Genomic DNA, 26,509 nt, shown 5'->3' with positions numbered 1-26,509 from the left:
CCCAATCTCCAGAGAGAATTGCTGATGTTTGCTCTGTCTGTCATCAGAAGTTTTAAAAGCGTTTATGAATAAGCGTCACCCAAAAAGGATGAAACTCTACTATAAAGCGGTTTTTACCCTAGTAATATTTCATAGTCATGTCTCGATGTTGGAAGCTACAGATTTTCCTTATCCTTTTTAAACTTCATAGTGCTACACTGAATGGTGATACCATAATTTATTTAACTAGGTAGCTGTTATGGACTTTTTATAGTTGTTTCCAATTTTTTTATGTAATGAACAACACCAGAGTGTTGTCTTCATATCTTTCTGCCCTTATCAACTTATCCAAGTTTTTTTCTTTACATAAGTCTTAGAAGCAGATCTCCTGGGTCAATAAGTGTGCCCAGTGTTAATTTTGAAAGGCTATCACAGGTTATACCACTCTAACAAATATACCTGTGCTCCTTTGATAAGTTTGTCATCAGCATGGGGCATTTTTGACTTGGAGGTCGTGATTTTAACTCACAAGGTTCTTGTGCTATTATTCAATCTCATTCTTCCTCATTTCTGTCCGTATAACCTAGTTACTTCACGTACTTCAACAGTTTAAGTTATATAAGAAAGTCAATAGGAAAGGAAGAAATGTTGACCTCTAAACATACTAAATTAATTTTAAAAGTTACTTTTTTTTTTTTTTTTTTTTTTGCGGTACGCGGGCTTCTCACTGTTGTGGCCTCTCCCGTTGCGGAGCACAGGCTCCGGACGTGCAGGCTCAGCGGCCATGGCTCACGGGGCCAGCCGCTCCGCGGCATGTGGGATCCTCCCGGACCGGGGCACGAACCCGTGTCCCCTGCATCGGCAGGCGGACTCTCAACCACTGCGCCACCAGGGAAGCCCAAAAGTTACTATTTTTTAACCCAAAATAAATACGGCAGTTTATACACTTGGGCTAGTATTAGTGGGCGTGCCTTTGCTAGAATGCTACATCGTGCTACCTCCTGGTTATTCCTTACTCCAGTGCCCTAACTTCCAACCAGACAAAATTTTAATCTCCCTCCGGTTTCCTAAGAGGTGGGATACATAGTATCTAAAATTGATAGAGAAACCTCCTATTGGTTTATCTTCTCAACACTAATGCAAATGACTGAAAGTCACAAACGAAAAATGTTCTTTCCCTCGGGAGATTCAAAAGAATGTTTATCTTTCGCACAGACTCTCATACAGTAAAATTCTGTTCTGTAGTTTTGAATATCAGCACATTTTCAAAGGGCCAGGAATATAAGCAGGTGGGTTACCACTTTGTGAAAAGTGATTGATGATGGAGCAAAGACTGTGAAACTCATGTTTGCTCTTCACCGACGGCTAAACCCAAAGAAGAGAATTAGTATGTCACTTACATATGTGCTTGAAGTCAGTATTATTCATTTCTCTTTATCATCTAAGAATTTCAACCTAGATTATAGAGTGTAATTGTACCAGGCACAGTATTGATGGGTCCAAGGCGCATTCTAATAGTGGGAGAGAATGTAAGTGGGAGAGTTGTGCACAAATAAGCTTACTATGATGTTTTTAATTAGCCAATCACAGTTTTATCGACAGCAACTTTAACCACTATATCGTATTTTATATATTGTACTATTATAATACAGAAATAACTAGTGTTTTGAGGTGCTTATCCAATGCCTGGATGATCGCCTCAGTTTTCATGACAGCTATAAGAGGTTACTGATGCTTCATTTCAAAGTTGAGGGAAATGAATCTCAAAGTTAAGGGACTTGCCCAAGTCAGCCAGGTAGCCAAAACTCAAACCTAATGTTCTGCCCGACTCTTGTTAAAGTCCTTGCACTTGACAGTAGTGCTCTCCTCACTGCCATGGTCAAGGCACTGATTGAGAATCAGTCGTTGTATCGGTCGTGACCTTGGTAGCATTTGAATAAAGGTCAAATTCAGTGTCATTGCTGTGCTGCCTGCTTTCCTGAAACGTTGCATCGCACCCTGATGTACTTTCTTGGCTGAAAACCTTCTTTCCATAAACTGCCTCAAATTGGTGATGGTTTATATGACAGAGAAATAATTTCCCACTAAAACAGCAAAGTATTGGATAAATAAGGCATGGTACTTTCATATGATTGGATTCTCTACAGCAGTGAAAAAGGGCAAGCTACTGCTACATGGAACTTGGATGAGTCTCACAAATACAGTGTTGAGTGAAAGCAGGTGGAACAAGAGACGAGTATAATTCCATTACTGTACGTTTGTAATATTGAGATATCTGCTGGGAGTGGGTCATAAGGGAGTCCTCTGGTGTACTGGAAATACATGTCTTCATCTGGACTGTGGTGTATATATACATGTATGAAAATTCATACAGCTGTACACTTAAGATTTATGTACTTTACGGTTTTATGTTATATCTCAATTAAAAATCAACATAAAAAGTGAATCACAACACACATTTCATCCAGGGCCTCAATGTCTATGGAGGGGTCATTTATCCTATGGACCTCTGCATCTCAGAGTTGATGCCTCATGAGACCTCTTATTGGCATCCAACTTACGTGTGGGCCAGTTATCTGACAACCTTGAGAAGCTAATACACAGGCAGTAATTTAAAAATAATTCTGACGTTTCAGAGGAGCCAGTTTATATATCACTCCACCCATACACTGAGGCACATATACTACGCTCACAAGAGAACTCTCCAGGGCTCTACCTTCTAGTGACACTTAGCAAGGGTGTGTACACCCCAAGACTTTGGCCTTAATAGAACCTGGTCACCCAATTATTATTTAAAAGGACCAGCTTTGGGACTTCCCTGGCGGTCCAGTGGTTAAGACTCTGCGCTTCCACTGCAGGGGGCACAGGTTCAATCCCTGGTCGGGGAACTAAGTAGGATCCCATATGCCGCCTGGTGCGGCCAAAATAAAATAAAATAAAAATAAAAAATGAAAGGACCAGATTTAATCATTTACTAAGGCTTAGATTGTGTCGAAGAAGGCAATAAAGTAGACAATACCTTTTTCAAAAGTTTTATCTGAAATTATAAGGCAGTTGGAGAGCATAAAGGGGACCTCTCCAGGTTCACTGACAAACTACTTTTTGTGGCTCATTCTCTATACTGTTCTGCCAACAATTATTGCAACAGCGCCTCGCATCACAGTGCTGAACTCTGCAGGTTAACGTTCGAAAATAACTCGCACATTTCTCAGGGCACCCTTAACCTTTGGAAGTACTTTAGCAGTGATACCAAGATCTGAATAACACACCACCTGTGATAAACTGTCTCTAGATTTTGGACGATTTTCACGTAATGTTTACAGATAGACACAGTTCATCTGCGATGCCATAAAACTGGGGCCGTTTCACGCCATCATTGAAAGCCTCCCTGCCTGGGATTTGAACCTATTGTAACAACCATCAATCAGCCAGTCATTCCCCAAAGGTTTTTTTGAAGGCTTAGTGTGGGAGAGGCTCTGGACTTGCTGCTGCAGGGCCTATTCCAAACAAAACTCAAAGTCTCGTTAACATAGTGTTGATAGTATAACTGCTGATACTCATATCGTATAACTCACAGCCTTTGAGGACATTACAGACAGAAAATTTTCATTCTCTTTTTTTCTTTTGTTCATCTGATAGATACATCTGCAGTCAAATATATTCTAGTTCAAGCATTGGAACTTACTAGATGCTTAGTAAATATTTGTTGAGTGTATGAGTTAGTGAATTAATGAATGGGGGAGTAGATGGTTGAAGGGATGAAGTTTATCACTGATAATTTAACAAAAAATATTTACTATTCAAAATTTATTGAATTCTTCGTATATGCTTGGCACTGTGCTGAGTATTTTATGTGGATTGTCTCATTAGACTGTCTCAACAGCTCTGTTAGGGAAATGCTGTTAGTATCTCCATTTCATAGATTGAAGAAAATGAGGCTGATTTGAACCAAGTCACCGTGACTTTGAAGACTGTGTTTAATTAGGAGCAAATTAGGATTTGTTAAAAAAGAAGGCAGGAAACTTGCCTTAGCAGTCCTTTATTAATTCTCCTCTTCCTCCTATTATTATGTTGTTATTATTATTTGCTTTTGGCTTGCAAAACCTCCAGAGTCCCTTCAAAGAAAATAATACCAAAGCCCATCTCAGTGTAATATCTGGTCTTTAAGCTGTGGGGAGTAGTACCTGTTGTCAGACACATCCTTTCATCTTACCCTTGCAGGTCCACTATGGGAAGTGTGAGTCATCATCCACTGGCCCAGAGTGATTAAGTTAGTTACCTCAGGTCACACAGCCAGCATACAACCAGGGCTTGAATCAGATTCTTGGGACATAAATCCCAGAATTCTTTCAGCTCTCTAGATATCCTGGCTAAAGTTTTCTTTGAACTCTTTCTTCCTTATTTCTTTGCCCTTCTTTACCTCTTTAATAGCTACCTGTTTTGCTTTTCAGAAAACATCTGTTAGCGCCTGCTCTCTGCTGGCACTAAGATAGAGCTGGTGATATAAAATCAAATTAAATAAAATGTTAACCAAATTTTCAGAAACGGAGACCTTGATTGAAATAAAAAGGGATTTATTCGGGGTTTGCTAGGACTGCAGCCTGAGACACAGATTCAAGAAACACTTGACTTGTGTTCCACTGGGCTACAAAATGGAGGAGGCTTCTAAAGGCAAAAACCCGTAAGGTTACAGTTAGTTACATGAGTTGTTTATCAAGAATTATAACTGGAGCTGGCAAGAAGTAAGGGTGCTTGTTACGCGAGGATTGGTTGGGACTTCGAAATGGTTGCATAGTCACAAGGGGAGAACTTATGACCATCAGTCTGCAGCTGGCAGGTGTTATTCTGAATATGCCTGGTGGTGTCCATGTCTCTGGTACAGTTCAAGGAAAGTTCAGGTTCTCAGTGGTGCAGGGATGTGTCTGAGACCAGATCCTCAATGAGAGCCCGATTCCACTTTTTTTTTTTGAAGTTATGAATTGTATTTTATTTTTTTTATATAGTAGGTTCTTATTAGTTATCCATTTTATACATATTACTGTATATATGTCAATCCCAATCTCCCAATTCATCACACCACCACCACCACCCCACCACTTTCCCCCCTTGGTGTCCATACGTTTGTATGTCGATTCCACTTTTATATGCCTGAACTGTGATTACTCCATTATAATTTCAATTCATCATTGAAAGTTTGAGCCCTGTCTTCAGGGAGCTCTCAGCCCAGTCAGGAGGCAGGTGTTTAAATAGGTCATTAAAGTGAAGTATAGTAACTGCTGTGAGAGAGCAGGTGTCACAGGTGGTACCTTGGTGACACTTGGAGGGGGTGAGGACCTCTGACCTGCTGGAACTTCAAGGACCCTCCAGCCTGGATTTTCTCTAATGCACCGACCACCTAGGCGGCACCCTGACCTTCAGGTGATGACAGGCAGAGATTGGTGCTTGCAGGGAGCGAAACAGAGTGATGGTTAGCAAATACATGGTACGGGCCAGTTTGGACGGGCGCTCAGGGGAGGCTTTGTGATTGGGTCATATTGAACTGAGGTCTGAAAAGTGAGAACCTGCCCGGCATAGAGCTGAATGAGGAATCTTCTCGGCAGGGGGTCAGCGGGGCAAAGGCCTGGAGGCAGTGAAATGCTCAGGGTGTTTGAAGAAGAGGAGGGAGGCCAATGAGGCTGGACTGTAGTGAACCGTGGGAATAAAAAGAATTATTATTATTATTATATTATTATTGTGGGATAAGAACCTACAGGTGGCCTGGGCCCAGATCTTGGAACACTTTTAAGCAGGCCTGTGTTGTGATTGGATTTACTTTTTCAAAGATCATTCTCAGTGACTCTCAGACTCACCTAGAGAGCTTTTAAGCACCCAGGCCACTCCTCAGGTCAGTGGGAACAGTGTTTTGTCACTGTTGTTGTCTGTGTTTTTTTCTGAAAGCTGATTAGAAGGGATTCCAGTGGGCAGCCAGGGGAGGACCACTGGTGTAACTGCTGCATAGAGAAGGACTTCCTGGAGGGTGCCGTAAAGAAAGCAGGGAAACCAGTTAGGTGAGGCGGTCAGAGGTTGTTTAGGTTCAAGGTGGTGGTGGCCCGGGCTAGGGTCAGAATGGAGGAGTTGGCAAGAGGTGGTGGACAAATTCAAGTTATGTTGAGGAGGTAGAATCTTCTGGACTATTTTCTCTTCCCTGTGTCGGGTCTCAGTTGAGGCACGCGGGGTCTTCTTTGAGGCGTGAGGGACCTTTCGTTGTGGTGCAGGCTCTTCATTGCAGCACGCGGGCTTCTCCTCTCTAGCTGCAGTGCGCGGGCTTCTCTTCTCTAGTTGTGGCGCACACGCTCCAGGGCACGTGGGCCCTGTAGTTTGCGTCACGCGGGCTCAGTAGTTGTGGCGCGCGGGCTTAGCTGCCCCGTGGCATGTGGGATCCTAGTTCCCCGACCAGGGACCGGACCCGTGTCCCCTGCGTTGGAAGGCGGATTCTTCACCACTGGACCACCAGGGAAGTCCCTCTTCTGGACTTCCTGATGAATCATAGGTAGGTGGGGCAAGAGAGTGAGGAATCAAAATAATTCCAAGTTTTGGCGATTGGTTTACTGGGTTGAAAGATGGTACCATTTTAATGAAATGAAATTTTGGCATGGAGGTCATGATGGACTGAATTGAGGTTGGAACCCCCAAATTGTTGGTCTGTCTGTAACCAGAAGTAGAGTTGTATTTATGTCTTGGTGTGTGTTTCTGTGTGTCTGGTCATGGTGCCTCTCTGGGGAAAGAGTGACTCTATCTACATTTGTTATGAATCTTGAATATGTTAGTCACTGGGCTAAACATTCATTTAATCCCCTTAACCACCCTGTGAGGTTATGGGGGAGTAATCCCCATTTTACAGATGAGGAAATTGAGGCACAATGGGATTGTAATCAACTTTCCCATAATCACACAGCCGTTAAGTGGAAAACTTCTGAACCTGGGTCTACCGACCTGGTTTCAGAAACTCTGCACTTAGCCCCTGCACTAGCCTTAGAAACCCAGGTTGCTTTTTCAGGTGAGTTCATCACATTCAAGTACAGGAGATCCACCTGCGTTGTTTCTAAGGAGTGATTTATTCTCAGGTTATTGTCAATGGCAGTTTTTATAAGATAAGCTTCTTCCTGCTTAAATGTTACCTGCACTTATACCCCACTGGAGCCATTTTTTCCAACTGAGCTGCTGGAGGAATTGAAAAATCCTGAGTACTGCTGCTTAAATAAGTAGACTGCATGCTCTACGAAGAAGTCATATTATTTTCTCAAAGAAGAGGAAGTTGGCCCAGTGAAGCAGTGATTCCTCGGAACAAACTTTCTGGTTTTCCATTTTGTTCTGCTGCAAATGGCACATTCTATCAATCAAGACCTGCTGGGAAAGATTTTGTCTTTGCTTGTTGCAATTTAATTTTATCCTCTGTTGAACTGAGGTGCATTTTAAATACAAAGCTGAACTGTTAGGTTAGCATTGATCTGTATCCTCCTTGAGATGGGGCTGGCCTTCGTTTAGACGTATCACTTACTTAAAGGGAATTTCTTTAATTTGTGGATTTGAAGACATTGGTCCACTTAAATCATCGTTTTGTATCCCCCTAAAACACTGTTTACCGAAGGCTCTTTAACCAGACACTGACAGCTTTAACAATGTCTGCTGAAAACAGTTTTCACTGGTCTCTTGGTGGATGAAGTGGGATGTTTGGAAGAGTTAACGCGATGATTTTTTTTTTTTTTTTTTTTTTTTTTTTGCGGTACGCGGGCCTCTCACCGCTGTGGCCTCTCCCGCTGCGGAGCACAGGCTCCGGACGTGCAGGCTCAGCGGCCATGGCTCACGAACCTAGCTGCTCTGCGGCATGTGGGATCTTCCCGGACCGGGGCACGAACCCGTGTCCCCTGCATCGGCAGGCGGACTCTCAACCACTGCGTCACCAGGGAAGCCCTAACACGATGATTTTAAAGGACAGTGACAGGGAGCATAAGTCCCCCTTATACTATCAGGCACCAGAACCCTCCCATGAGTGCATGATTTAGAATAGGAAATGCCCTGTGAGGTATTGCTTGGGAGAGTGGATTGATACTTAATCAGTCTTCAGAGACTACGCTATAGGAGCAATCATTCAGTGCTCCAAACAAAGCAGAGAGTAGAAATACCCCATCCAAAAGAAAAAAAAAAAAAAAAAAGCATTGGGGTGTGTAATTAGTTTGCACTTGGCTTGCTTGCTATGACTCAGAAATAACAGCTGCTCACGCCTGTGCATTTTGCTGTGCACCTTGCCCAGGGACAGCTTTCATTAAGAAGGCGTTAGGTTTGGTGCTGCAACTTGCTGGTTTTCTATGTTTGCTTAAACAAAAAAGCTACTGAAAACTCTTTGCCCCAGAGTTGATTATCAGTGATTATTGGCTCCTCTTGGAGGTTGCTGATTATTTTTGCCACGTTTCCCTGGTTGGAACTTGGATTCTAAACATATTGCGTCCCCTCAAACTCTAGAAGCTGTGATGTAACATAGCAGCTCAGGTCTAAGAGTGGTCAGGGTTTATTCAGAAGGAAGGGGAGTACCGTTTAATAGGTGATGCAGAGTGAGGACAGTGGTGAAGTGTGGATTGTTTACAGAAGCCAGGGCCCTCATCCCCTCTGTGGGAGCTAGAACTAGACTCTCAGCTTTGTAAGGAGAAGCACTATGACTTGTCCGGTATCATATCCCAGTGCCCAGTTCTTGACATGTGAATATCTACTGCTGTATAACGAATTACTAGAAGCTGAGAACCTGAAACACACATTTACCATCTCACAGTTTCTGTGGGCCCTCTGCTTCATGGTTTCTCAGAAGGCTACAATCAGGGTGTCAGCCGGGCTGGTGTCTCATCTGAAAGTTCAGCTGGGGAAGGTTCTATCCCACTCCCACTTTAGGTTGTTGGCAGAATTCAGTTCCTCCAGGGCTGTCTTACTGAGGACCTCGGTTTCCCTTCAGTTCTTCCCCATACCTGCCCATCTAGCATGGCTATTTACTTCACAGCCAAGTAGGCACCAGGGAGAGTCTGCTAGCAAGATGGAGGTGAGAATCTCTTGTTACCTAGTCATAGAAGTGACTTCCCTTTGCCTTTGCCACATTCTACTGGTTTAAAATAGGCCACTTGGGAATTCCCTGATGGCACAGTGGTTGAGAATCCGCCTGCCAATGCAGGGGACATGGGTTCAAGTCCTGGTCCGGGAAGATCCCACATGCTACGGAGCAGCTAAGCCCGTGCGCCACAATTACTGAGCCTGTGTTCTAGAGCCCGCGAGCCACAACTGCTGAGCCCGTGTGCCACAGCTACTGAAGCCTGTGTGCCTAGAGCCTGTGCTCCGCAACAAGAGAAGCCACCGCGATGAGAAGCCCGCACACCGCAACGAAGAGTAGCCCCTGCTCGCCGCAACTAGAGAAAGCCCGTGCACAGCAACGAAGACCCAACGCAGCCAGAAATAAATAAATAAATTTATAAATAGGGCTTCCCTGGTGGCGCAGTGGTTGAGAATCTGCCTGCCAATGCAGGGGACATGGGTCCGAGCCCTGGTCTGGGAAGATCCCACATGCCGCAGAGCAACTAGGTCCCTGAGCCACAACTACTGAGCCTGCACGTTTCGAGCCTGTGCTCCACAACAAGAGAGGCCATGATAGTGAGAGGCCCGCGCACCGCGATGAAGAGTGGCCCCCGCTCGCCGCAACTAAAGAAAGCCCTCGCACAGAAACGAAGACCCAACGCAGCCAGAAAATAGTAATAATAAATTTATAAATAAATAAAATAGGCCACTAGTTCAGCCCAGCCTCAAAGAGTAGAGATTTGTAGGGCCTGAATACCTGGAGTGGGAACCATTGGGGGATATCTTAGAGTCAGCCTGCCACAGCATGCAGTAGGCACTCAGCATATATTTGTTGAGTGAATGAGCCTAAGAGCTGGGTTCTTATGATTTGGGCTAAAGACATCCTATCAGCTTTTTTTCCCCCATCACATACTTTCTATATAAGATGAGCAAGGTTTGTTTTAATATTTTATATATTAAATTATATTAATATTATATACCTACATGATATTTACATAGTCTTCCCCCATCTTTCATATGCCATCTGGATGCTTGGTTACTGGACTTAAGGTTTATCCAAAATGATGCCCTTACCTACTCCTAAGGAGGAATTTTTTCAAGGGGAGGATCAATCTGGTGACCCCTTTGATCTGATACACTTTGTCTCTCATGTTTCTCTTGCTGCATACGTGGTGGGGATTTAAAACAGTCCCCACATCGTGCTTTCTGGATTCCCGAGTCTTTTGTAAATGGAGTGCCCCCAGCAGCTTTTTGCTTGGAGGGAATGAAAAAGCAAGGTTGAGGGTTCACATCTAATGTGTTTCAGTTGAAGTCACGGGCTACACGTGGAAGCAGTCAGCTCTGCTTTCTCCCCCAAGCCTTTGATATTGTTGGGGCTTTTCAGTGCGTGGCAGGATTATTAACAAGAGAAAGTCAACATTGTCCAGCATTGCCACACTGAATGGAGAGAAACTTGCCAGCGAGTCACTGAACCCGAAATAAGCTTCTCTTGCCCCAGGCTTCCCAACTTCTTTGTTGTTTGTTTAATTCCAAGGTCATGACAATATCTGTGTGAAATGGTTTGTGCTGTAGCTTACTACTCTGGGTCACACTTTGCTAGGTTGGAATTTTTTTTTGCTTCTTCCCTGTTCAAGAGCAACCTTTACATTGAGAAGACTGGCAGGGGTGGGACAGGCAGGCTCTGGGACCCTGTCCTGAACTGCTGTAAACGCTTCCCCACTATCTTCTTGGCTCTGAAACACAATGCATTAAAAAGACAAAGAAGGACAAACATCACCATGTGGGCCCCTATGGAAGTTCCATTGGTCAGATGCCCCGGTCTGCCCATTCCCTCCCTCTCTTCTGCTTTGGCTTTGAAATTGAGTGTTGAGTGAGTCCAGAGGCAGAGGAAATGGCACTGCATACCCAGCCCAAGGCAGTTTGATCCTCATGAAAATGAGAAATCACCTGTATTGACAATAGGCATGACTGCTGCTGGCAAGATCTGCACTTGTGCAGATTTGCTGCTGGGCCTTGCTATCACCCTGCTGGGTTGGTTTCTCCAGTAATAGACTCTTCCAAGCCAAGTCTGACAATTAAGTGGTAAATCCCCTCCGGTGAGCTGGAGAGGTGTGGGCAGAGGGATAGAGAATGGTCAGTTTAAGAAGACCAAGAGCGTTCAATTCATTTCTTCTGTGGCCTTCTCTGGCCGTGCATTTCAATTCTCTGGAGACGTATAACTTGTGAATTGACTGGTTTCCACGAATATTATGAATTAACAGGAAGTAAGCCATGTCCATGCTCAAGTTCCATTGGAAGTGAGGAGGGCAAATCCTATTAGCATTTATAATTGTGTTGCTCTTTCATGTTAATCCCTTCCCATGGCTGAGGAATTAGGAATTTTCTCACCTGCTGATGGAAACCAGTCCCAGGAGTGTGTGTGTCCTGTCAAGTGCTGGAATATAGATGATGATATGAGACTGTGACCTTCCCCTCTGACAGGAGCTCTTCCTTCTCTGGTGAGATGCGTCTGTGATATTTTGCATATCTATTAGATCTTGCTTAACTACGACGGTGGAAATTCATTCTTTGAAGTTAAACCAAACCTCCTGGCCAGAAATCCATACTTGGTTACTTGCTGTTACTTGATTGGGAAGTGAAAATCCTTCATTTCATAAAAAGTCCTACAGCCTTACAGAGCTCCTTCTTCATTGGCCATTACACCTTCTGGATCGTGTCTCTGTTTTCTCTTTGACTTTATGCCATGGCAGTTTGGGGTGGTAAATGCACCGATGCCTCTGATTCCACTGTTTGCAATCCCACTTCAGCAGTGACGGTCCGGAGAGAATAGAAAATGTTATTGGGATGTCAAAAGGGAAAAAAGAAATTTCTGCATTAGAAACTGAGACGGTAGGGTGTACAAGAAGAAAAGTCATATTTCTGAGTATTAAAAAGAAGAGCCAACCAAAGAATGATGTTTCCAGTATAGATCAGTGGTTAGTAGTTTGATGCTCTTATCTTTTTTTTAATTAAGATTTATTTATTATTTATTTACTTGTTGAATTTATTTTTGGCCGTGCCGGGTGTTAATTGGGGCACACAGGGTCTTTGCCGAGGCATGCAGGATCTTTCCTTGTGGTATGCGGGCTCTTCCTTGTGGTGCTCGGGCTTCTCTCTAGTTGTGATGTGCGGGTTTCCTCTTCTCTAGTTGTGGCCCACAGGCTCCAGGGCGCGTGGGCTCTGTACTTTGTGGCGCACAGGCTCTCTAATTGAAGGCGCGCAAGCTCAGCAGTTGTGGCGTGTGGGCTTAGTTGCCCCGCGGCATGTGGGATCTTAGTTCCCTGACCAGGGATCGAACCTGCGTCCCCTGCATTGGAAGGTGAATTCTTGACCACTGGACCACCAGGGAAGTCCCGTTCTTATCTTCTTGAAAATACAGACACATTTCTGAAATTATTGACAAGCATTTATTTATTAATAAAGGAATCTGTTTGGTGCTCTGTCTCTGGAGAAGCCTTAACTGAAATGCAGTGTTGTAAAACAGCCAAGTTATGAATGGTTTTTGCTTGATAGCAACTTGAACTAAAACCTGGTGAGTGGTACCCAGGGTGTTGAAGTCGGAATGAAAGAAGCTGCAGCATCCTTGCTACATGGCTCTGTAGGTAAGAGCTGTGGAAGAAGAGAAGAATCAGATCTGAAATCAGACCTCCTAAGAAGTGCTTGCCCTTGTCCTGATAAACACTTTCGCTTCTGAATATACAGTTACCTGCTAACCATCAGCTTGGATGGATCATCATCTCTGCAATTGAGGAAGGATGTGCAGAATCTCTGGTCCTGCTGTTTGTCACTTTCCCCCGCGGCTGTGGTTAATGGTGTAGCCATTCACCCTCAGCAGGCATAAATCCTTTTTCCCACAAGAGGGTATTGGCTGGATACAACATTTATAGGACCAAAGGAGCAGCTGGCAATGTCAGTTTCAAGGCAGCTAGGTTGTCTTGGACATCCTATTTAGCAGATGGCCAGGACTTGATAGATGGAAGGTTATTAGGATCCAAGTCAAGGGCCACATGGCACCGTGCATGGGAAAAGTAAACGGCAGCACATCCGAATGCAGACACACAGTCTGGTGGGGCTTCTCTGCCTCGTGTCATTTTGCTTCAAGCAGGAATAAATGTCTGTCTGCCTGTAGAGCCTGGATTATCAACACATCTCTAGAGATTATCAGTAAGTTGGTTACTAAATTAATAGTTGGCTGAATCCTTATGTCTATTATTTGGGGAAAAAAATTTATGAGGTTTAGATTTCATCAGCATTTATATAAATTTGGCCTTTTGCCCAAACCTACGTGGTTTCCTGTATTGCTAATGTCTCTTTGTCTTTTGGTTATATCCAAAGACAACTTAAAAGCTTTCATTTCAGAGCCCTCTGTTGCATCTGTATCGGAAGTGCCCTAAGCTAGGTTTTGCAGTGAGAGCACAAACTCTGCAGGGAAAGGGGGGGGTCCATTTCTTCTCGTCCATTTTAAGCTCATTTTTGCAATTGCTGCCCTTTCTGTATTACTGCGGAACTCCTTTGATCTTAAAGTGGAAGGAAGCAGATTTCAAGAGCTAGGAAAACTCCTCCCGTGGCTTTAGCGGGAGCAGTGTATTACAAAAGGGAGTGGATGTCAAATAAAACATAAATTTGGATCATCTGAAATTCGAACTCAAGGAGGTACTGCTTTTAGAGCCAAGTGCATTGCGAAGTCTCAGGGCTAAAACTGCTGTTGTTTGACGTTCATTTACATTTGAACGTTTGGGTCGGGTCGTTGCCCTGTCATATCCAGCCCTTCCTGGATGTTGCATTTGTACTCAGCATTATACGCCAAGCTTCATGCATTTCATTCTCATAACATTATGAGATTTATCCCCATGTCACAGGTGAGGACACTGGAGCTCTAAAAATTGCATTTTTTCCCCACCCCTTGGCCTCCTCTACCCAGGGCAGAGACCGGAGTATGAACAAGGGTTGCTGCTACACCCTTTCCGTAGGCATATTTCAAAGCTGCCCAAATTGCTTAGGTTATGTCCCTGAATATTTTTGCGTGGCAAATTGGTTGAGGCAGTGAGTGGAAGGGAATATTTCAGTTAGGGTTATGCCTTTCTGGAACAAACCCACTTATTAACATGCTCTTTGGATTCTAACCCTGAGGTTTAGATCCAAGACATGAACTGGAGAGTAGGCTCTGTATTATTAGTAAGTTACTCCGACCAGCCAGTGATCTCCATTATTCTTTCTCTCTCTGTCCATCTTCTCAACCCCAACCGTATAAACCAGCAGTGGAGGCTGTGGAGATAAATGGGCATTGGAGAAGGCTTTTCACTTTCCAGATTGCTTAGAATCTAGGGTCAGGCTCTTGAGCTCAAGTGAGACCAGGACTGAGTAATCAGGCACAGAGATAGTGTAGTCAGAAGCAACCAGAAATTGAAGATGGATTAGGTTATCAGCTTATTTTCCTTTTGCTTGGGCTACAGGCGTCATTGGTGGATGTAAGTCACAGAGGATTAGGAACAGTTTCCTTGAAGTTTCACATCATCAGATGAGACTAAATGCATTAAAGTGCCCTCCTGACTACAAAACGTCCCCCCACAGTTGGGATCAAAAATCAGTATCCGTGAAATGTTGCCATGGTAGAGGAGGGGTTAACACAGTTTTGTAGAAGCACATGAGTTGATCAGGTTGATGGTAAATGTTGTGCCTTGTGATGGTGGCATCTCACTGAGAAACTTTCAAGACAAACTTTAAATAAGCAAAGTGTATTGGTTAAGAAAATTATTGATATTATAGCCTGTCCCCATCTTCCACCTCTGTACACAGTCATGAAAATCAGCTAAATTTTGCTCTGTAATCGATGATCCCAATTAGGTAAAACAACAATTACTTTGTTACTTTAGGTTGGCTGGGCGGTTCTTCTGGTCAAGGCCAGCTTGGCTGGTCTCTGCAGACTGCAGGTGGTCCATCTGAGGCTGAATGGTCTCAAATGGACTCACTCTCCTGTCTGGTAGTTGGCAGGCTGGGGGGTCTAGAATTGCTTCAGCCTGGACTGCATGTGTCTGCTCTTTGTGGTCTCTCATCCTCCAGTAGGCTAGCCTGGAGTTCCTCACCTGGTGGTTTCAGGATTTCAAAGATTCACAAGAGAGGATAAACCCTTGCATTCGCATCCCTGTATAAGCCTCTCCCTGCCTCATATTTGCTGTCCCTTTGGCCAAAGCATGTGGTCAAGCCCAGTTTTGTTTGTCTGTTTGTTTTTAATTAAATAATGTATTTATTGGCTGCGTTGGGTCTTCGTTGCTGTGCGTGGGCTTTCTCTAGCTGCAGTGAGCAGGGGCTACTCTCTGTTGTGGTGTGCGGGCTTCTCATTGCAGTGGCTTCTCTTGTTGCGGAGCATGGGCTCCAGGAGCGCGGGCTTCAGTAGTTGCAGCAGGCGGGCTCAGTAGTTGTGACTCGCGGGCTCTAGAACGCAGGCTCAGTGGTTGTGGTGCGTGGGCTTAGTTGATCCACGGCATGTAGGATCTTCCCGGACCAGGGCTGAAACCCGTGTCCCCTGCATTGGCAGGCAGATTCTTAACCACTGCACCACTAGGAAATCCCCAAGCCCAGTTTCAAAGAGTGGAGAGGTTGATGTGCGTTCTTGATGGGAGGAGTGGCCAATCACATTGCCAAGATGCATGTGACAGGGATGGCAGGAGTTTGTGGCCATTTTGCTATTTCTCACATACATTAAAGTAACTTCAGGTAGTTGAACTGGCGTTAACATGTCTCGCAGACTGAATCTGAACATGGGAGAAAGAAGACCGTGTTTTTGCCTGTAACTTCAATTTGATATGAGATATTTCTGTGGGCTCTTACTTTGTTCTGTCACTTTTGAAGTTTGGCCATTTACTGGTAGACTCTCTTACCTTGCATTCTTGAGTTGTGTTTCCATTTTTGGTCATGTTTTAAAATTTTTGATTAGTCTGTGCCATGGTGCAAATATGATTGTTTTTCATTTTGTGGTATTCTGTGGATGTTTGCCTTTCAGAAATGTTTTGTGCTTCAACCAGTGGCTTGAGCTTCCTTTCGGGCAATTTTGGAGCTACACTCATGGCAACTTCCAGAAATCTATCATTGTGATCTGATACACTGATCCATTTTTTTTTTTTTTTGTAGTACTTGTAGTGTTTACAATGTAGTACCAAATTCCACCTCATTTTATTAGTCTATAAACATAATCCCATACATAATGACACCTGTGTTTGAATTTAGTCGTAACTCAGGGCTCCAGACATTAATATGTAACCACTGTTAACTCATAGAGCATCCAATCCGGGATTTTCTTTCTCAACTTCTGCATCGTTGGCATTGTGGGCCAGATAATTCATTGCTCTGGGGGGCTCTTCTGAACATTATGAGATGTTCAGCTGCAGCCCTGCCTCTACCCACTTGATGCTAATAGCCTCGCCCTTCCACCCTTACTTGTGACAACCAACAGTGTCAGCAGACATGGTCAAATATCCCCTGGGTGGGAATGGGGAGTGAGAGATAGGTAAAAATGCCTCCAGTTGAGAACCACTGCTTTAACTTGGAGACGATGAGGCAGAAGAGAGAAAGAAATTGTGAAGTATGACTTATTATTAGAGAGTAAACTAGGATTGGCAGCCAGACAGGGGGAATCTATAAGGGAGGAAGGGGTGTGGCCATTTTTCAGCTGCCTTAAAACTTAACCTAAGTTGGCCCTGGATTCATCTGGATTAACAGGGAAACATCAAGTTGGGTCTTGCTACACATTGAAAGTTTTGTCAGTATCTCAACGTTATTGTGTTAGAAGTGGATTAAATGTAAATAACACCCTGGGGAAAAATTTTTAGGAGATATGCTGACCATAGATAATGGATTTGGGGAAACTCTTTATTTGGAAAAAGTTCAATGTACACAAATGGAGAGAAAATTGTATCATGACCCTTCTGATACTCATCACCTAAGATCCTAAATGATTGATTAATGGTCAGTCCTAGTGCATCTATACCCCGCTCGCTTCCTCTGCTATCTACTGAGTTATTTGAAAGCAAAATCATTTCATTTGTAGCTATTTTCAATATGTCTAAAAGAAAGAACTTAAAAACCAAAATTATAATATGCTGGTGGAATTTTAATCTTCTAGAAAGGACAAGAATGAGAATTTATGCCGAGTAGTATCAGAACATAAGGGGAAGGCGTGAGGGTTAAGATCAAAGAGGCTTGACATTTCTTCAGCAGATTAAAAACTCCGGGGGGTGGGGGAGGGGAGGCCCCTGGTGGTCTAGTGGTTAGGACTTGACGCTTTCACTCTGGGGCCCAGGTTCATTCCCTGGTGGAGGAAACTGAGATCCCGCAAGCCCTGTGGCACCGCCAAAATTTAAAAATGTAAAAATAAAACGTAAAAAAATACTGCAGCGGGGAAGGGAGGTTGGAGACACTGTCTCTTCGAGCTCCTTTCCGCTCTACATTTTCCCTGCTCGAGTGACTCTTAGAAATGCCTCTTTGAGCATAAGTTAAGGCACAGGGAATCGGGATCCTTAAAAAGGAGAGTAAGCCGGCAGGGAACAGATCCATTTTTAAAAAGAAGAGGAAAAAACCATAATCCCAAAAAGGTATTGAAATATTCAATCACTGATGGATTGCTCTCTGATGACTTTCAATGACGTTTTAGCCGATTGGGGTCTACTTTTAATAAAACAAAGCAAGAGGATGGTCTGCTTGCTTTTTAAGATTTTGCTAGGACTGCGGTATTTCTCTCCCGTTCTAATGTATTCTGAGAAGTTTCTTTCTTTTGATTTAGACTTCCTCACTTGGTTTTATTATGTCATAAATCTCCTGTGTTTGGTGACAGCCATGGTGTATGAGCTTGCTAGATAGCATCTATTTCCCCCCCCTTCTCTTTAGAAGATTAAACTGAGACTGTTGTGTCTGATGCCAGAATAGATTTAACCAACCATGTTTCCTTTACATATAGGTCAGTCCGAGGGACAATTCCGCACTGGATCCTATTATCCATGGGTTGAAGGGCGTCGTACATCATGGTAAGTAAGCTGCATGCACTTCCTCTTGCTGGGATGTGGAGGGCTAAGGTCTCCACCTAAAGGAATGGGTTATCTTGCAGAGGATGGAGTATGACACCCATTCCATATCCACTGATGTTGAAGGGCATGAGGCCCATTATTTGATGGGGAGAGAGCACATCCATTTATTACCTGCAAATGGATCTGGGTTAACAGTAAGCAGTTTGTTTCTCTTCAGGTACCACTCGGAATTCACGTGTTATAAATCAGAACACCCTAAGATGTACCATTCATACACGTTGAACCTGCCAGGTGCCTCATATCTATCCTAAAATTATTCCCTTTTCAAGTAACTTTTCATTTATGAATTTCTTGATTTGCCCCTCAGATGGAGGGGGAAAAAACTTAAGTAGCCGTGACAAGTCATTAAACTTTGCCGCCCGTGAGCAAGTACCCTCAGCTACTAGAATGGAAAATGCTAGGCCGTGTTCTGTGCGGCAGACATCTTATCATCAAGCATAAAACGGGGAGAGAAAGTCAGATAGATGGGTTCTGTCTTACCCAACTGTTTTTTATTGGAGGAATTTCCCTGCAACTTGATTGTTGGCGATGCATCATTACCTATGACATCAGGATCCTCTAATTTCAAAAGTACCCTTGTCACAGGGAGGTGTGGAGATGAGAGATACTGTAATGACTAATTAGAATTCCAAAGACATTGACAGAAATAGCATTAGTCACCTTACTACATCTCCCCTTCATCTCCATGGCTATGATAAAGACATCTTCACACCTTTCTGGGAGGATGCCTTTTGACATTAGCCAGTTCTGCAGAGCTTAACAAACATCTTACTCCCTTTTTCTCAGGGAAACAAAACGAGTTATCAGTGTTCCGTGGAAGCAGGTAGGATTTTGGATCGTTTTGCCCTTACAACTGTTCAATCATACAGCCGGTAACAATAATAAACCTAGGGAAAGTAGAAAAATAGGGTGACTGAGAACGCCTCATCGAGGTTTTCACTGTAGGAAACGTCCATTGCTTCCCGATTTTCGTTTGTATCTCTGGAGAAATCTCCTCACGCAAAGCCGGGAAGTAGGTAGTATGGAAGTTTGCCAAGGGAATAAAACACTTTTGCCAAAACTTAGGCCGTCTGCCCCTTTGTGATTTGAGGTTGATAGCAGTAGTGGTGGGTGTGAGACGTAGGGAAATTTGCACTGGGCAGCCTCAAAAATGCACAGAAAGTTCATGTTATGGGCAACACGCTGTGTTCTCTGAGCTCCTTCCCAGAAGGTGCCCGGGAACTCTCAGTTCGTCAAACACTTTCTTGGAATTCCAGTCTATAATATAGATTATGAGGTTGGGGGTTTGAAATATACTAAATGATGGATAGATCTTCCTTCCCCCTGGCTCTTCGTCCTGTTGTAATACAATCACCCTACGAAGAATTCTGGAATCTTCAAAACAGGTACCTCTTCTTCAGCCTGAGAGGCAGCGTTCCATCAGCTATGGCATTTGAGTGGGTCTGCGTAATCTCATTTCCACAATGATCATTGCAGGACATTTCATATGTTAAAGATAAGCAGTAGCCTTTAGCCCCCAAATGGCAGGAAACTCACTGCGTAGTGACCATTCGGTTCATGACCTGTGCGCCAGCATAATCGTGTAATCCTTCCTCATTATCCACAGTTAGCCTCTAAGAGGCAGTTATATGCAGGAATATGATACCTGTTACTGGGAGGATGACAGAGATGCCCAGGATGAGGTTTCAGCTCTACCTCCTAATTGAAAAGTCAGAGGAGACCTGCAAAAAATACTTACCTGCAAAGGAAGTTCACTTCTTTTTTTGAAGTTTTAGAACTGAGCATTTATTTCAGTATAACAGAGAAATAATTATCCCCTGGGAGGGGAGGGCATATATTTTCTTTAACACACAAGTGAATGTGTTTGTTAATCATTGGTATTTGACAGGAAGACGTGAGCATTCCTATTTGTGGGCATGTTTGGTTCAACTTTAGTCTTCTGGTAAAAGTCTGCTCTTGATTTGCTCCCATGTGGCTGGCATAGCCCGAGAATTATTCCTCGTGCCCAGTTCTGGAGTTCAGATCAAGGTTTCTAACGTCTGGCTTTTATCCTGATCGTGTTAAGTAACTTACACCACAAAGGGTGCCCAGACATGTGCCAAGGTGAGGTGAGGAACTGCAGAGTCGCTCTGTGAACACAGCAACCTAGCCCGGGAGGAAGTCCCAGCAGTTCTGGGGGAGAATTCCTTCCATGCGCCATCGCCGGCATTATCAGGGTGTTAGGGTGGAAAGAGCATGGGCTTTGGAGCCAGACAGGCTTCGGCGGGGATCTCGGCTTTGCCACTCACTAGCTGGAACTATGGCTGCCTCTTTAGCCTCTCTGAGAAAGTTTATTTCTTTATTCAGCAAAAGTGTTGCACGCCCACTGGGTGTGAGCCCTGGGCTGATGTACTGGTGAAGACAGACAGACACAGGCCAGCCCTCAGGTACCTGGAAGGGAGGTGAATGCCACCCCCTCTCCCTCCAGCCTGCCTGGAGCGTTACCCCTTCCAGCCTTTATATCTGCTGTTGCTGGTTCCTCTGTCAGAAAAGTTCTTCCCTCAGCGCAGAGCAAGTGTCTCTCCCTCTAATTATTTCAGGTCTCAGTTTGGATCTTACCTCCTCAGACAATTCTTTTTTTTTTTTTTTTTTTTGGCTGCGTTGGGTCTTCGTTACTGCATATGGGCTTTCTCTAGTTGTGGCGAGCGGGGGCTACTCTTCTGTGCGGTGTGTGGGCTTCTCGTTGCAGTGGCTTCTCTTGTTGCACAGCATGGGCTCTAGGCATGTGGGCTTCAGTAGTTGTGGCACATGGGCTCAGTAGTTGTGGCTCACAGGCTTAGTTGCTCCGCGGCATGTGGGATCTTCCTGGAGCAGAGCTTGAACCTGTGTCCCCTGCGTTGGCAGGCGGATTCTTAACCACTGCACCACCAGGGAGGTCCCTAGGAAGAATCTTGTATGTTCCTTTAGCTGAAATGGCAATGAGGAATCTGGTCCCACCAGCCAACCATTGGCGTTTGGTCAGTAGGGTCCTCTGTGAAGCAGACACCAAGATGGAATTTTAAGTGCAGGTGAGTTTTTTGGCAGGGAGGGACTGCCCAGGAAGGATAAAGAGGAGAGGGAGAAGGAGTGGGTGGGGAGAGCACTGGGACCCCAGTGCAGCTCTGATGCCTCTAAAGAGAGGGAACCTAGGAGGACTGGCTGAAGGCAGCTCTAAGAAAGTCTTGGCCGGGACCTTGGAGAACGCCAAAGCCAAGACTGCCCATGAGAGGAGTCCTCTGTTGGGCAGCAGTAGCCCAGCCCTACCAGGTGTGGTCATTGGCTAGAGCATCCCAGCGAGAGCGGCCTCCCTGTGAGCGCCGAGGTGTGTCCGAAGGCATAGCAGCTTGTCTCTAGAAGGAAGATCTTAGCGGTGTCTCCTGTGGCTGGTCCAGAGGTTGCATCTTCCTTCCAAAGACATTTTCCTCATCACCTTGCCAAAAAGTTGATGACTTGGTCCTCTCACTTTTAAAATGCTCAGAACTTCTTACAGTCACTGCTTGTTCCTTTTGTGCATAATTATTAAGTGCTTCATCTAAGTACACCATGAAGCTAGGCAGAGAGAAAGCACAGCACGCATGGACCAGCCCTCCCTGAGTTTGTAGACACTCAGGAGAGACATATGGTTAAGCATGTAATTACATTAATGAGTGAGGAGGGACTTCCCTGGTGGTGCAGTGGTTAAGAATCCGCCTGCCAGTGCAGGGGAAACAGGTTCAATCCCTGGTCCAGGAAGATCCCACATCCCATGGAGCAACTGAGCCCGTGTGCCACAGCTACTGAGACTTCGCTCTAGGGCCCACGAGCCACATTTGTTGAAGCCTGTGCATCCTAGAGCCTGTGCACCACAACAACTGAGCCTGCATGCTGCAACTACTGAAGCCCACGTGCCTAGAGCCCATGCTCCACAACAAGAAAAGCCACCACAATGAGAAGCCCGCGCACTGCAATGCAGAGTAGCCCCTGCTCACTGCAACTAGAGAAAGGCCGCACGCAGCAACAAAGACCCAACGCAGCCAAAAATAAATACAATTATTTTTAAAAAAGAAGAGTGGAGAGCAGCAGATTTAACTTAGACTTGGGGATATAGACCGGGCATTGCAGACAAAGTGACCATGAAGACCTAAAGAGTGCATAGAGGTTGTCCAGGCAGAGAACGGAGTATAAGGTCCCAAGCAGCAGCAGCACAGAGGTGGCATGTTGGAGACTCTGAGCTCTGGGACCTTGCTACTCTCGTGCAGGGGAGCTGGGGAGAGATACCTAGAAACCTCTTGGAAGCAGAAAGTGCTCTTTCTTTTTGTTTTGTTTCTTTTTTTATAAATTTATTTATTTTATTTATTTATTTTTGGCTGTGTTGGGTCTTCATTGCTGTGTGCGGGCTTTCTCTAGTTGTGGTGAGCAGGGGCTACTCTTCGTTGTGGTGCACAGGCTTCTCATTGTGGTGGCTTCTCTTGTTACGGAACACAGGCTCTAGGGACACGGGCTTCAGTAGTTGTGGCGCATGGGCTCAGTAGTTGTGGCTCACGGGCTCTAGAGCTCAGGCTCAGTAGTTGTGGTGCACAGGCTTAGTTGCTCTGCAGCATGTGTGATCTTCCCAGACCAGGGGTCGAACCCGTGTCCCCTGCAATGGCAGGCGGATTCTTAAACACTGCGCCACCAGGGAAGTCCCAGAAAGTGCTCTTTCTTAGGTGTTCATTTTTCTATATAAATTGTGATTTTTAAAAACTTGGAAGCATGAAAAAATATAAATAGAATGAAGAGAGGTGATTTGCCATTGATTCTGGTCCTGTCTATCCATTGAGCCATAGGTGGAAGCATTAAAATGTATCTAATCAGGGATTTTATTTACGCTACCGCCAGCATACCCTGGAAAGGAAAAGAAGTTGTGACTTTTTTTTTTTTTTTTTTTTGCGGCACGCGGGCCTCTCACTGTTGTGGCCTCTCCCGTTGCGGAGCACAGGCTCCAGACGCGCAGGCTCAGCGGCCATGGCTCACGGGCCCAGCTGCTCTGCAGCATGTGGGATCTTCCCGGACTAGGGCACGAACCCATGTCCCCTGCATCGGCAGGCGGACTCTCAACCACTGTGCCATCAGGGAAGCCCAGAAATTGTGACTCTTATTCACCACCCTGACCCAGTCATTCACAATGCTTTTTGTATATAAGAACCAGGACTTGCAAGTAGCCATGCCTGATAGAAATATTTGTTTCAAAGAGCTTAGTCTAATTCTAATTTTTTCAAAACCCATTAAAAAAAAATAAAATTGTGGGGCTTCCCTGGTGGCACAATGGTTAAGAATCCACCCGCCAATGCAGGGAACATGGGTTTGATCCCTGGTCTGGGAAGATCCCACATGCCACAGAGCAACTAAGCCCGCGTGCCACAACTACTGAGCCCGCGCATCGCAACTACTAAGCCTGCGCACCACAACTACTGAAGCGCGTGCACCTAGAGCCTGTGCTCTGCAACAAGAGAAGGCACCACAACAAAGAGTAGCCCCCGCTCGCCGCAACTGGAGAAAGCCCGCGCGCAGCAATGAAGACCCAATGCAGCCAAAGATAAATAAATAAAATTTAAAAAATTTTAAAAAGAATCCATTTCAAAAAATAAAATAAAACAATAAATTTGTATGTGAATTTGTATAAAAATATACCAATTACCCAATTGACCAATGCTAAGTAATGTACATTAATATCCTCTGTCAATTAAAAAGGATGTATTATTTTTCTTTCAAGTTTTTCGATTACCTACTTTCTATTCTTTTTCATAATATCCACCCAAAGAAAATCCAGCAGACTGTACATATACCTAGTCTAGAACACTGACCACTCCCTCATGTCAGTCATCTAAGAAAGATCCATTATTTTGTTTTTGGAAGGAAACTTGCTAGTAGCGATTGTTCGATTGTTGAGCTTTGACTATCCGCCCCTCTTTTTTCTTAATATTTTTATTTTTGGCTGCATCGGGTCTGAGTTGTGTCACGTGGGCTCTTCGTTGTGGCGTGCGGGCTGCTCTCTAGTTGTGGCTCGCATGCTCAGTAGTTGCGGCGCGCGGGCTTAGTTGCCCTGCGGCATGTGGGATCTTAGTTCCCTGACCAGGGATCAAACCTGCCTCCCCTGCGTTGGCAGGCGGATTCTTAACCACTGGACCACCAGGGAAGTCCCTGTCCCTCTTCTCTCATCGCCTTGCTTGCTGTCCTTTCCTCTTCCACTGAATGTACTACCTTAGTGCGTAGGAAAGTATCTTCCTCCTTCACTGGAAACATAAAGGGGACAGTTAGAAATTGCCTCAGACACCAGTCAGGACGAGATGGCTCTTCTCTCTGTCCGCCCTCCCCAGGCTCTTCTGAGAAACTTATCAGTGAAAGTACAAATACATTATCACTCGAGAACACCTTTCTAGTGATGTCACAAAATGAGGCTCTTGCAAGCTTTCTTTGTTAAAACTCACCAGTAGAAGTTGGGTCTCTGAAAATCAAACTTTCTTTGCAGAATACCTCACCCAGTTGTTGACTAGTTTATTCACTGGGCTCACTTTGGGGATATTTTCTACCCATCTTCTCCCCTGCCCTGGGATGCTCATTGTCAACTCACCAGATCTATGGACAAAGTCCTAGAATAGTTAGACTCAATCCAGGCATCTAGCTGAAAGGGAGGTAATAAAGTAAATCTGCACATACATGAGACTACCCGGCCAAGTGTTTTCATTTGGTGGTGAAAGCTGGAGCGTCTGCATCTGTTCTTTTTTCCATATCCCACCTGCTAGGATTGAGGTTTCTATAATCAAGACTAACCTGGAAGAGACCCCAGTCATAGAACAATCTGAATTCCTTCTAAAGCAGTGGCTAGGCGTTGCCTTGTCAACTGCCACTGCATCATTGGCCACAAATACATGATTTTAAAAGAAACTAGCCCTGGGACACAGCACTGCTGGCACTCCAGGACAACCACTGTGGGTATGAAGGTGGCGCAGCCTTTCCAAAAGCCATGTAGCCGTTGCTGCCAAAGTTACACATAGGCCGTACCCTCTGAGCTGGCAATTCCACATGTAGGTATATTCCCAAAAGAAATGGCTACAAAAAGACCTGTACACAGGAGCTTTGTTTATAATAGCCCCCAAGTGGAAACAGCCCTGATGTCTACCAAGGGGAGCCTAGATAGTCAAGTTTTAGTGTATTCATACAAGGGAATAGTGCGCAGCAATTAAAAGTGATGACTTGGGCTTCCCTGGTGGCACAAAGGTTGAGAGTCTGCCTGCCGATGCGGGGGAGGCGGGTTCGTGCCCCGGTCTGGGAGGATCCCACGTGCCGCGGAGCGGCTGGGACCGTGGGCCATGGCCGCTGAACCTGCGCGTCCGGAGCCTGTGCTCCGCAACGGAAGAGGCCACAACAGTGAGAGGCCCGCGTACCGCAAAAAAAAAAAAAAAAAAAAAAAAGTGATGACTTGATTTACACAGAAACAAAAGAACATGTACTGCATGGTTCCGTTTATGCAAAGTTCAAGAACAGACGAAGCTAATCTCTGCTGATAAGAGTCGGAATAGTGGTGTGAAGGGGTACGTACAGTGAGTGAGAAAGGACTCAAGGGAATCTTCCCAGGCAGTAAAAAAAATACTATATATCTTGATCTGGAGGATGATTCGATTACATAAATATATCATAGATATATATCCCCTTAGATTTGGGCATTTGACTATTTGCAAACTAAAGAACAGCCCATGGATATTATACGTGAATTTCTCAAAAATATTACCCTCACGAAGCTCTAAAATAATCTACCATCACGCGCCAGACAGTCAAATATCAAAAATCCTGACAGTGTCGAGTGTTGGCAAGGATATGAATGCTGGGAACTCTCAGATTTTCTGGAAACGGTTTGGCAGTGTCTAGTCGAATTGATTCAGTAGTCCCACTGCTATGTATGTCCCCTGGAAAAACTCAGATAAAAGTGCACCATAAGGGACTTTCCTGGTGGCACAGTGGTTAAGAATCCACCTGCCAATGCAGGGGACAGGGGTTCGATCCCTGGTCCGGGAAGATCCCACATGCCACTGAGCAACTAAGCCTGTGCGCCACAACTACTGAGCCTGCGCACCTAGGGCCTGTGCTCTGCAACAAGAGAAGCCACCGCAATGAGAAGCTCGCGCACTGCAACGAAGAGTAGCCCCCGCTCGCTGCAAGTACAGAAAGCCTGCGTGTGGCAACAAACACCAAATGCAGCCAAAAAATAAATTAATTAATTAATTTTTAAAAAATGCACCATGAGCTGTGTATGAGAATGTCTGTGGCATTGTTTTTCCTAACTGCCCAAA

General features: G+C 44.8%; 1 protein-coding gene across 2 annotated transcripts in view; it reads left to right on the top strand.

The window, feature by feature from the left end:
- Positions 1-26,509, top strand: part of PTPRG (protein tyrosine phosphatase receptor type G) — a 727,666-nt gene that overhangs the window by 536,270 nt on the left and 164,887 nt on the right. For both annotated transcript variants that reach the window (XM_065884517.1, XM_065884516.1), the window contains exon 6: positions 18,059-18,125. In XM_065884517.1, the coding sequence (XP_065740589.1) occupies positions 18,059-18,125 (67 nt within the window). The remainder of the gene's footprint in view (positions 1-18,058; positions 18,126-26,509) is intronic.

The sequence above is a fragment of the Phocoena phocoena genome, chromosome 10 (assembly GCF_963924675.1).
Source record: "Phocoena phocoena chromosome 10, mPhoPho1.1, whole genome shotgun sequence".
NCBI lineage: Eukaryota > Metazoa > Chordata > Mammalia > Artiodactyla > Phocoenidae > Phocoena > Phocoena phocoena.
This window is presented reverse-complemented; position numbering and strand designations above follow the sequence as displayed.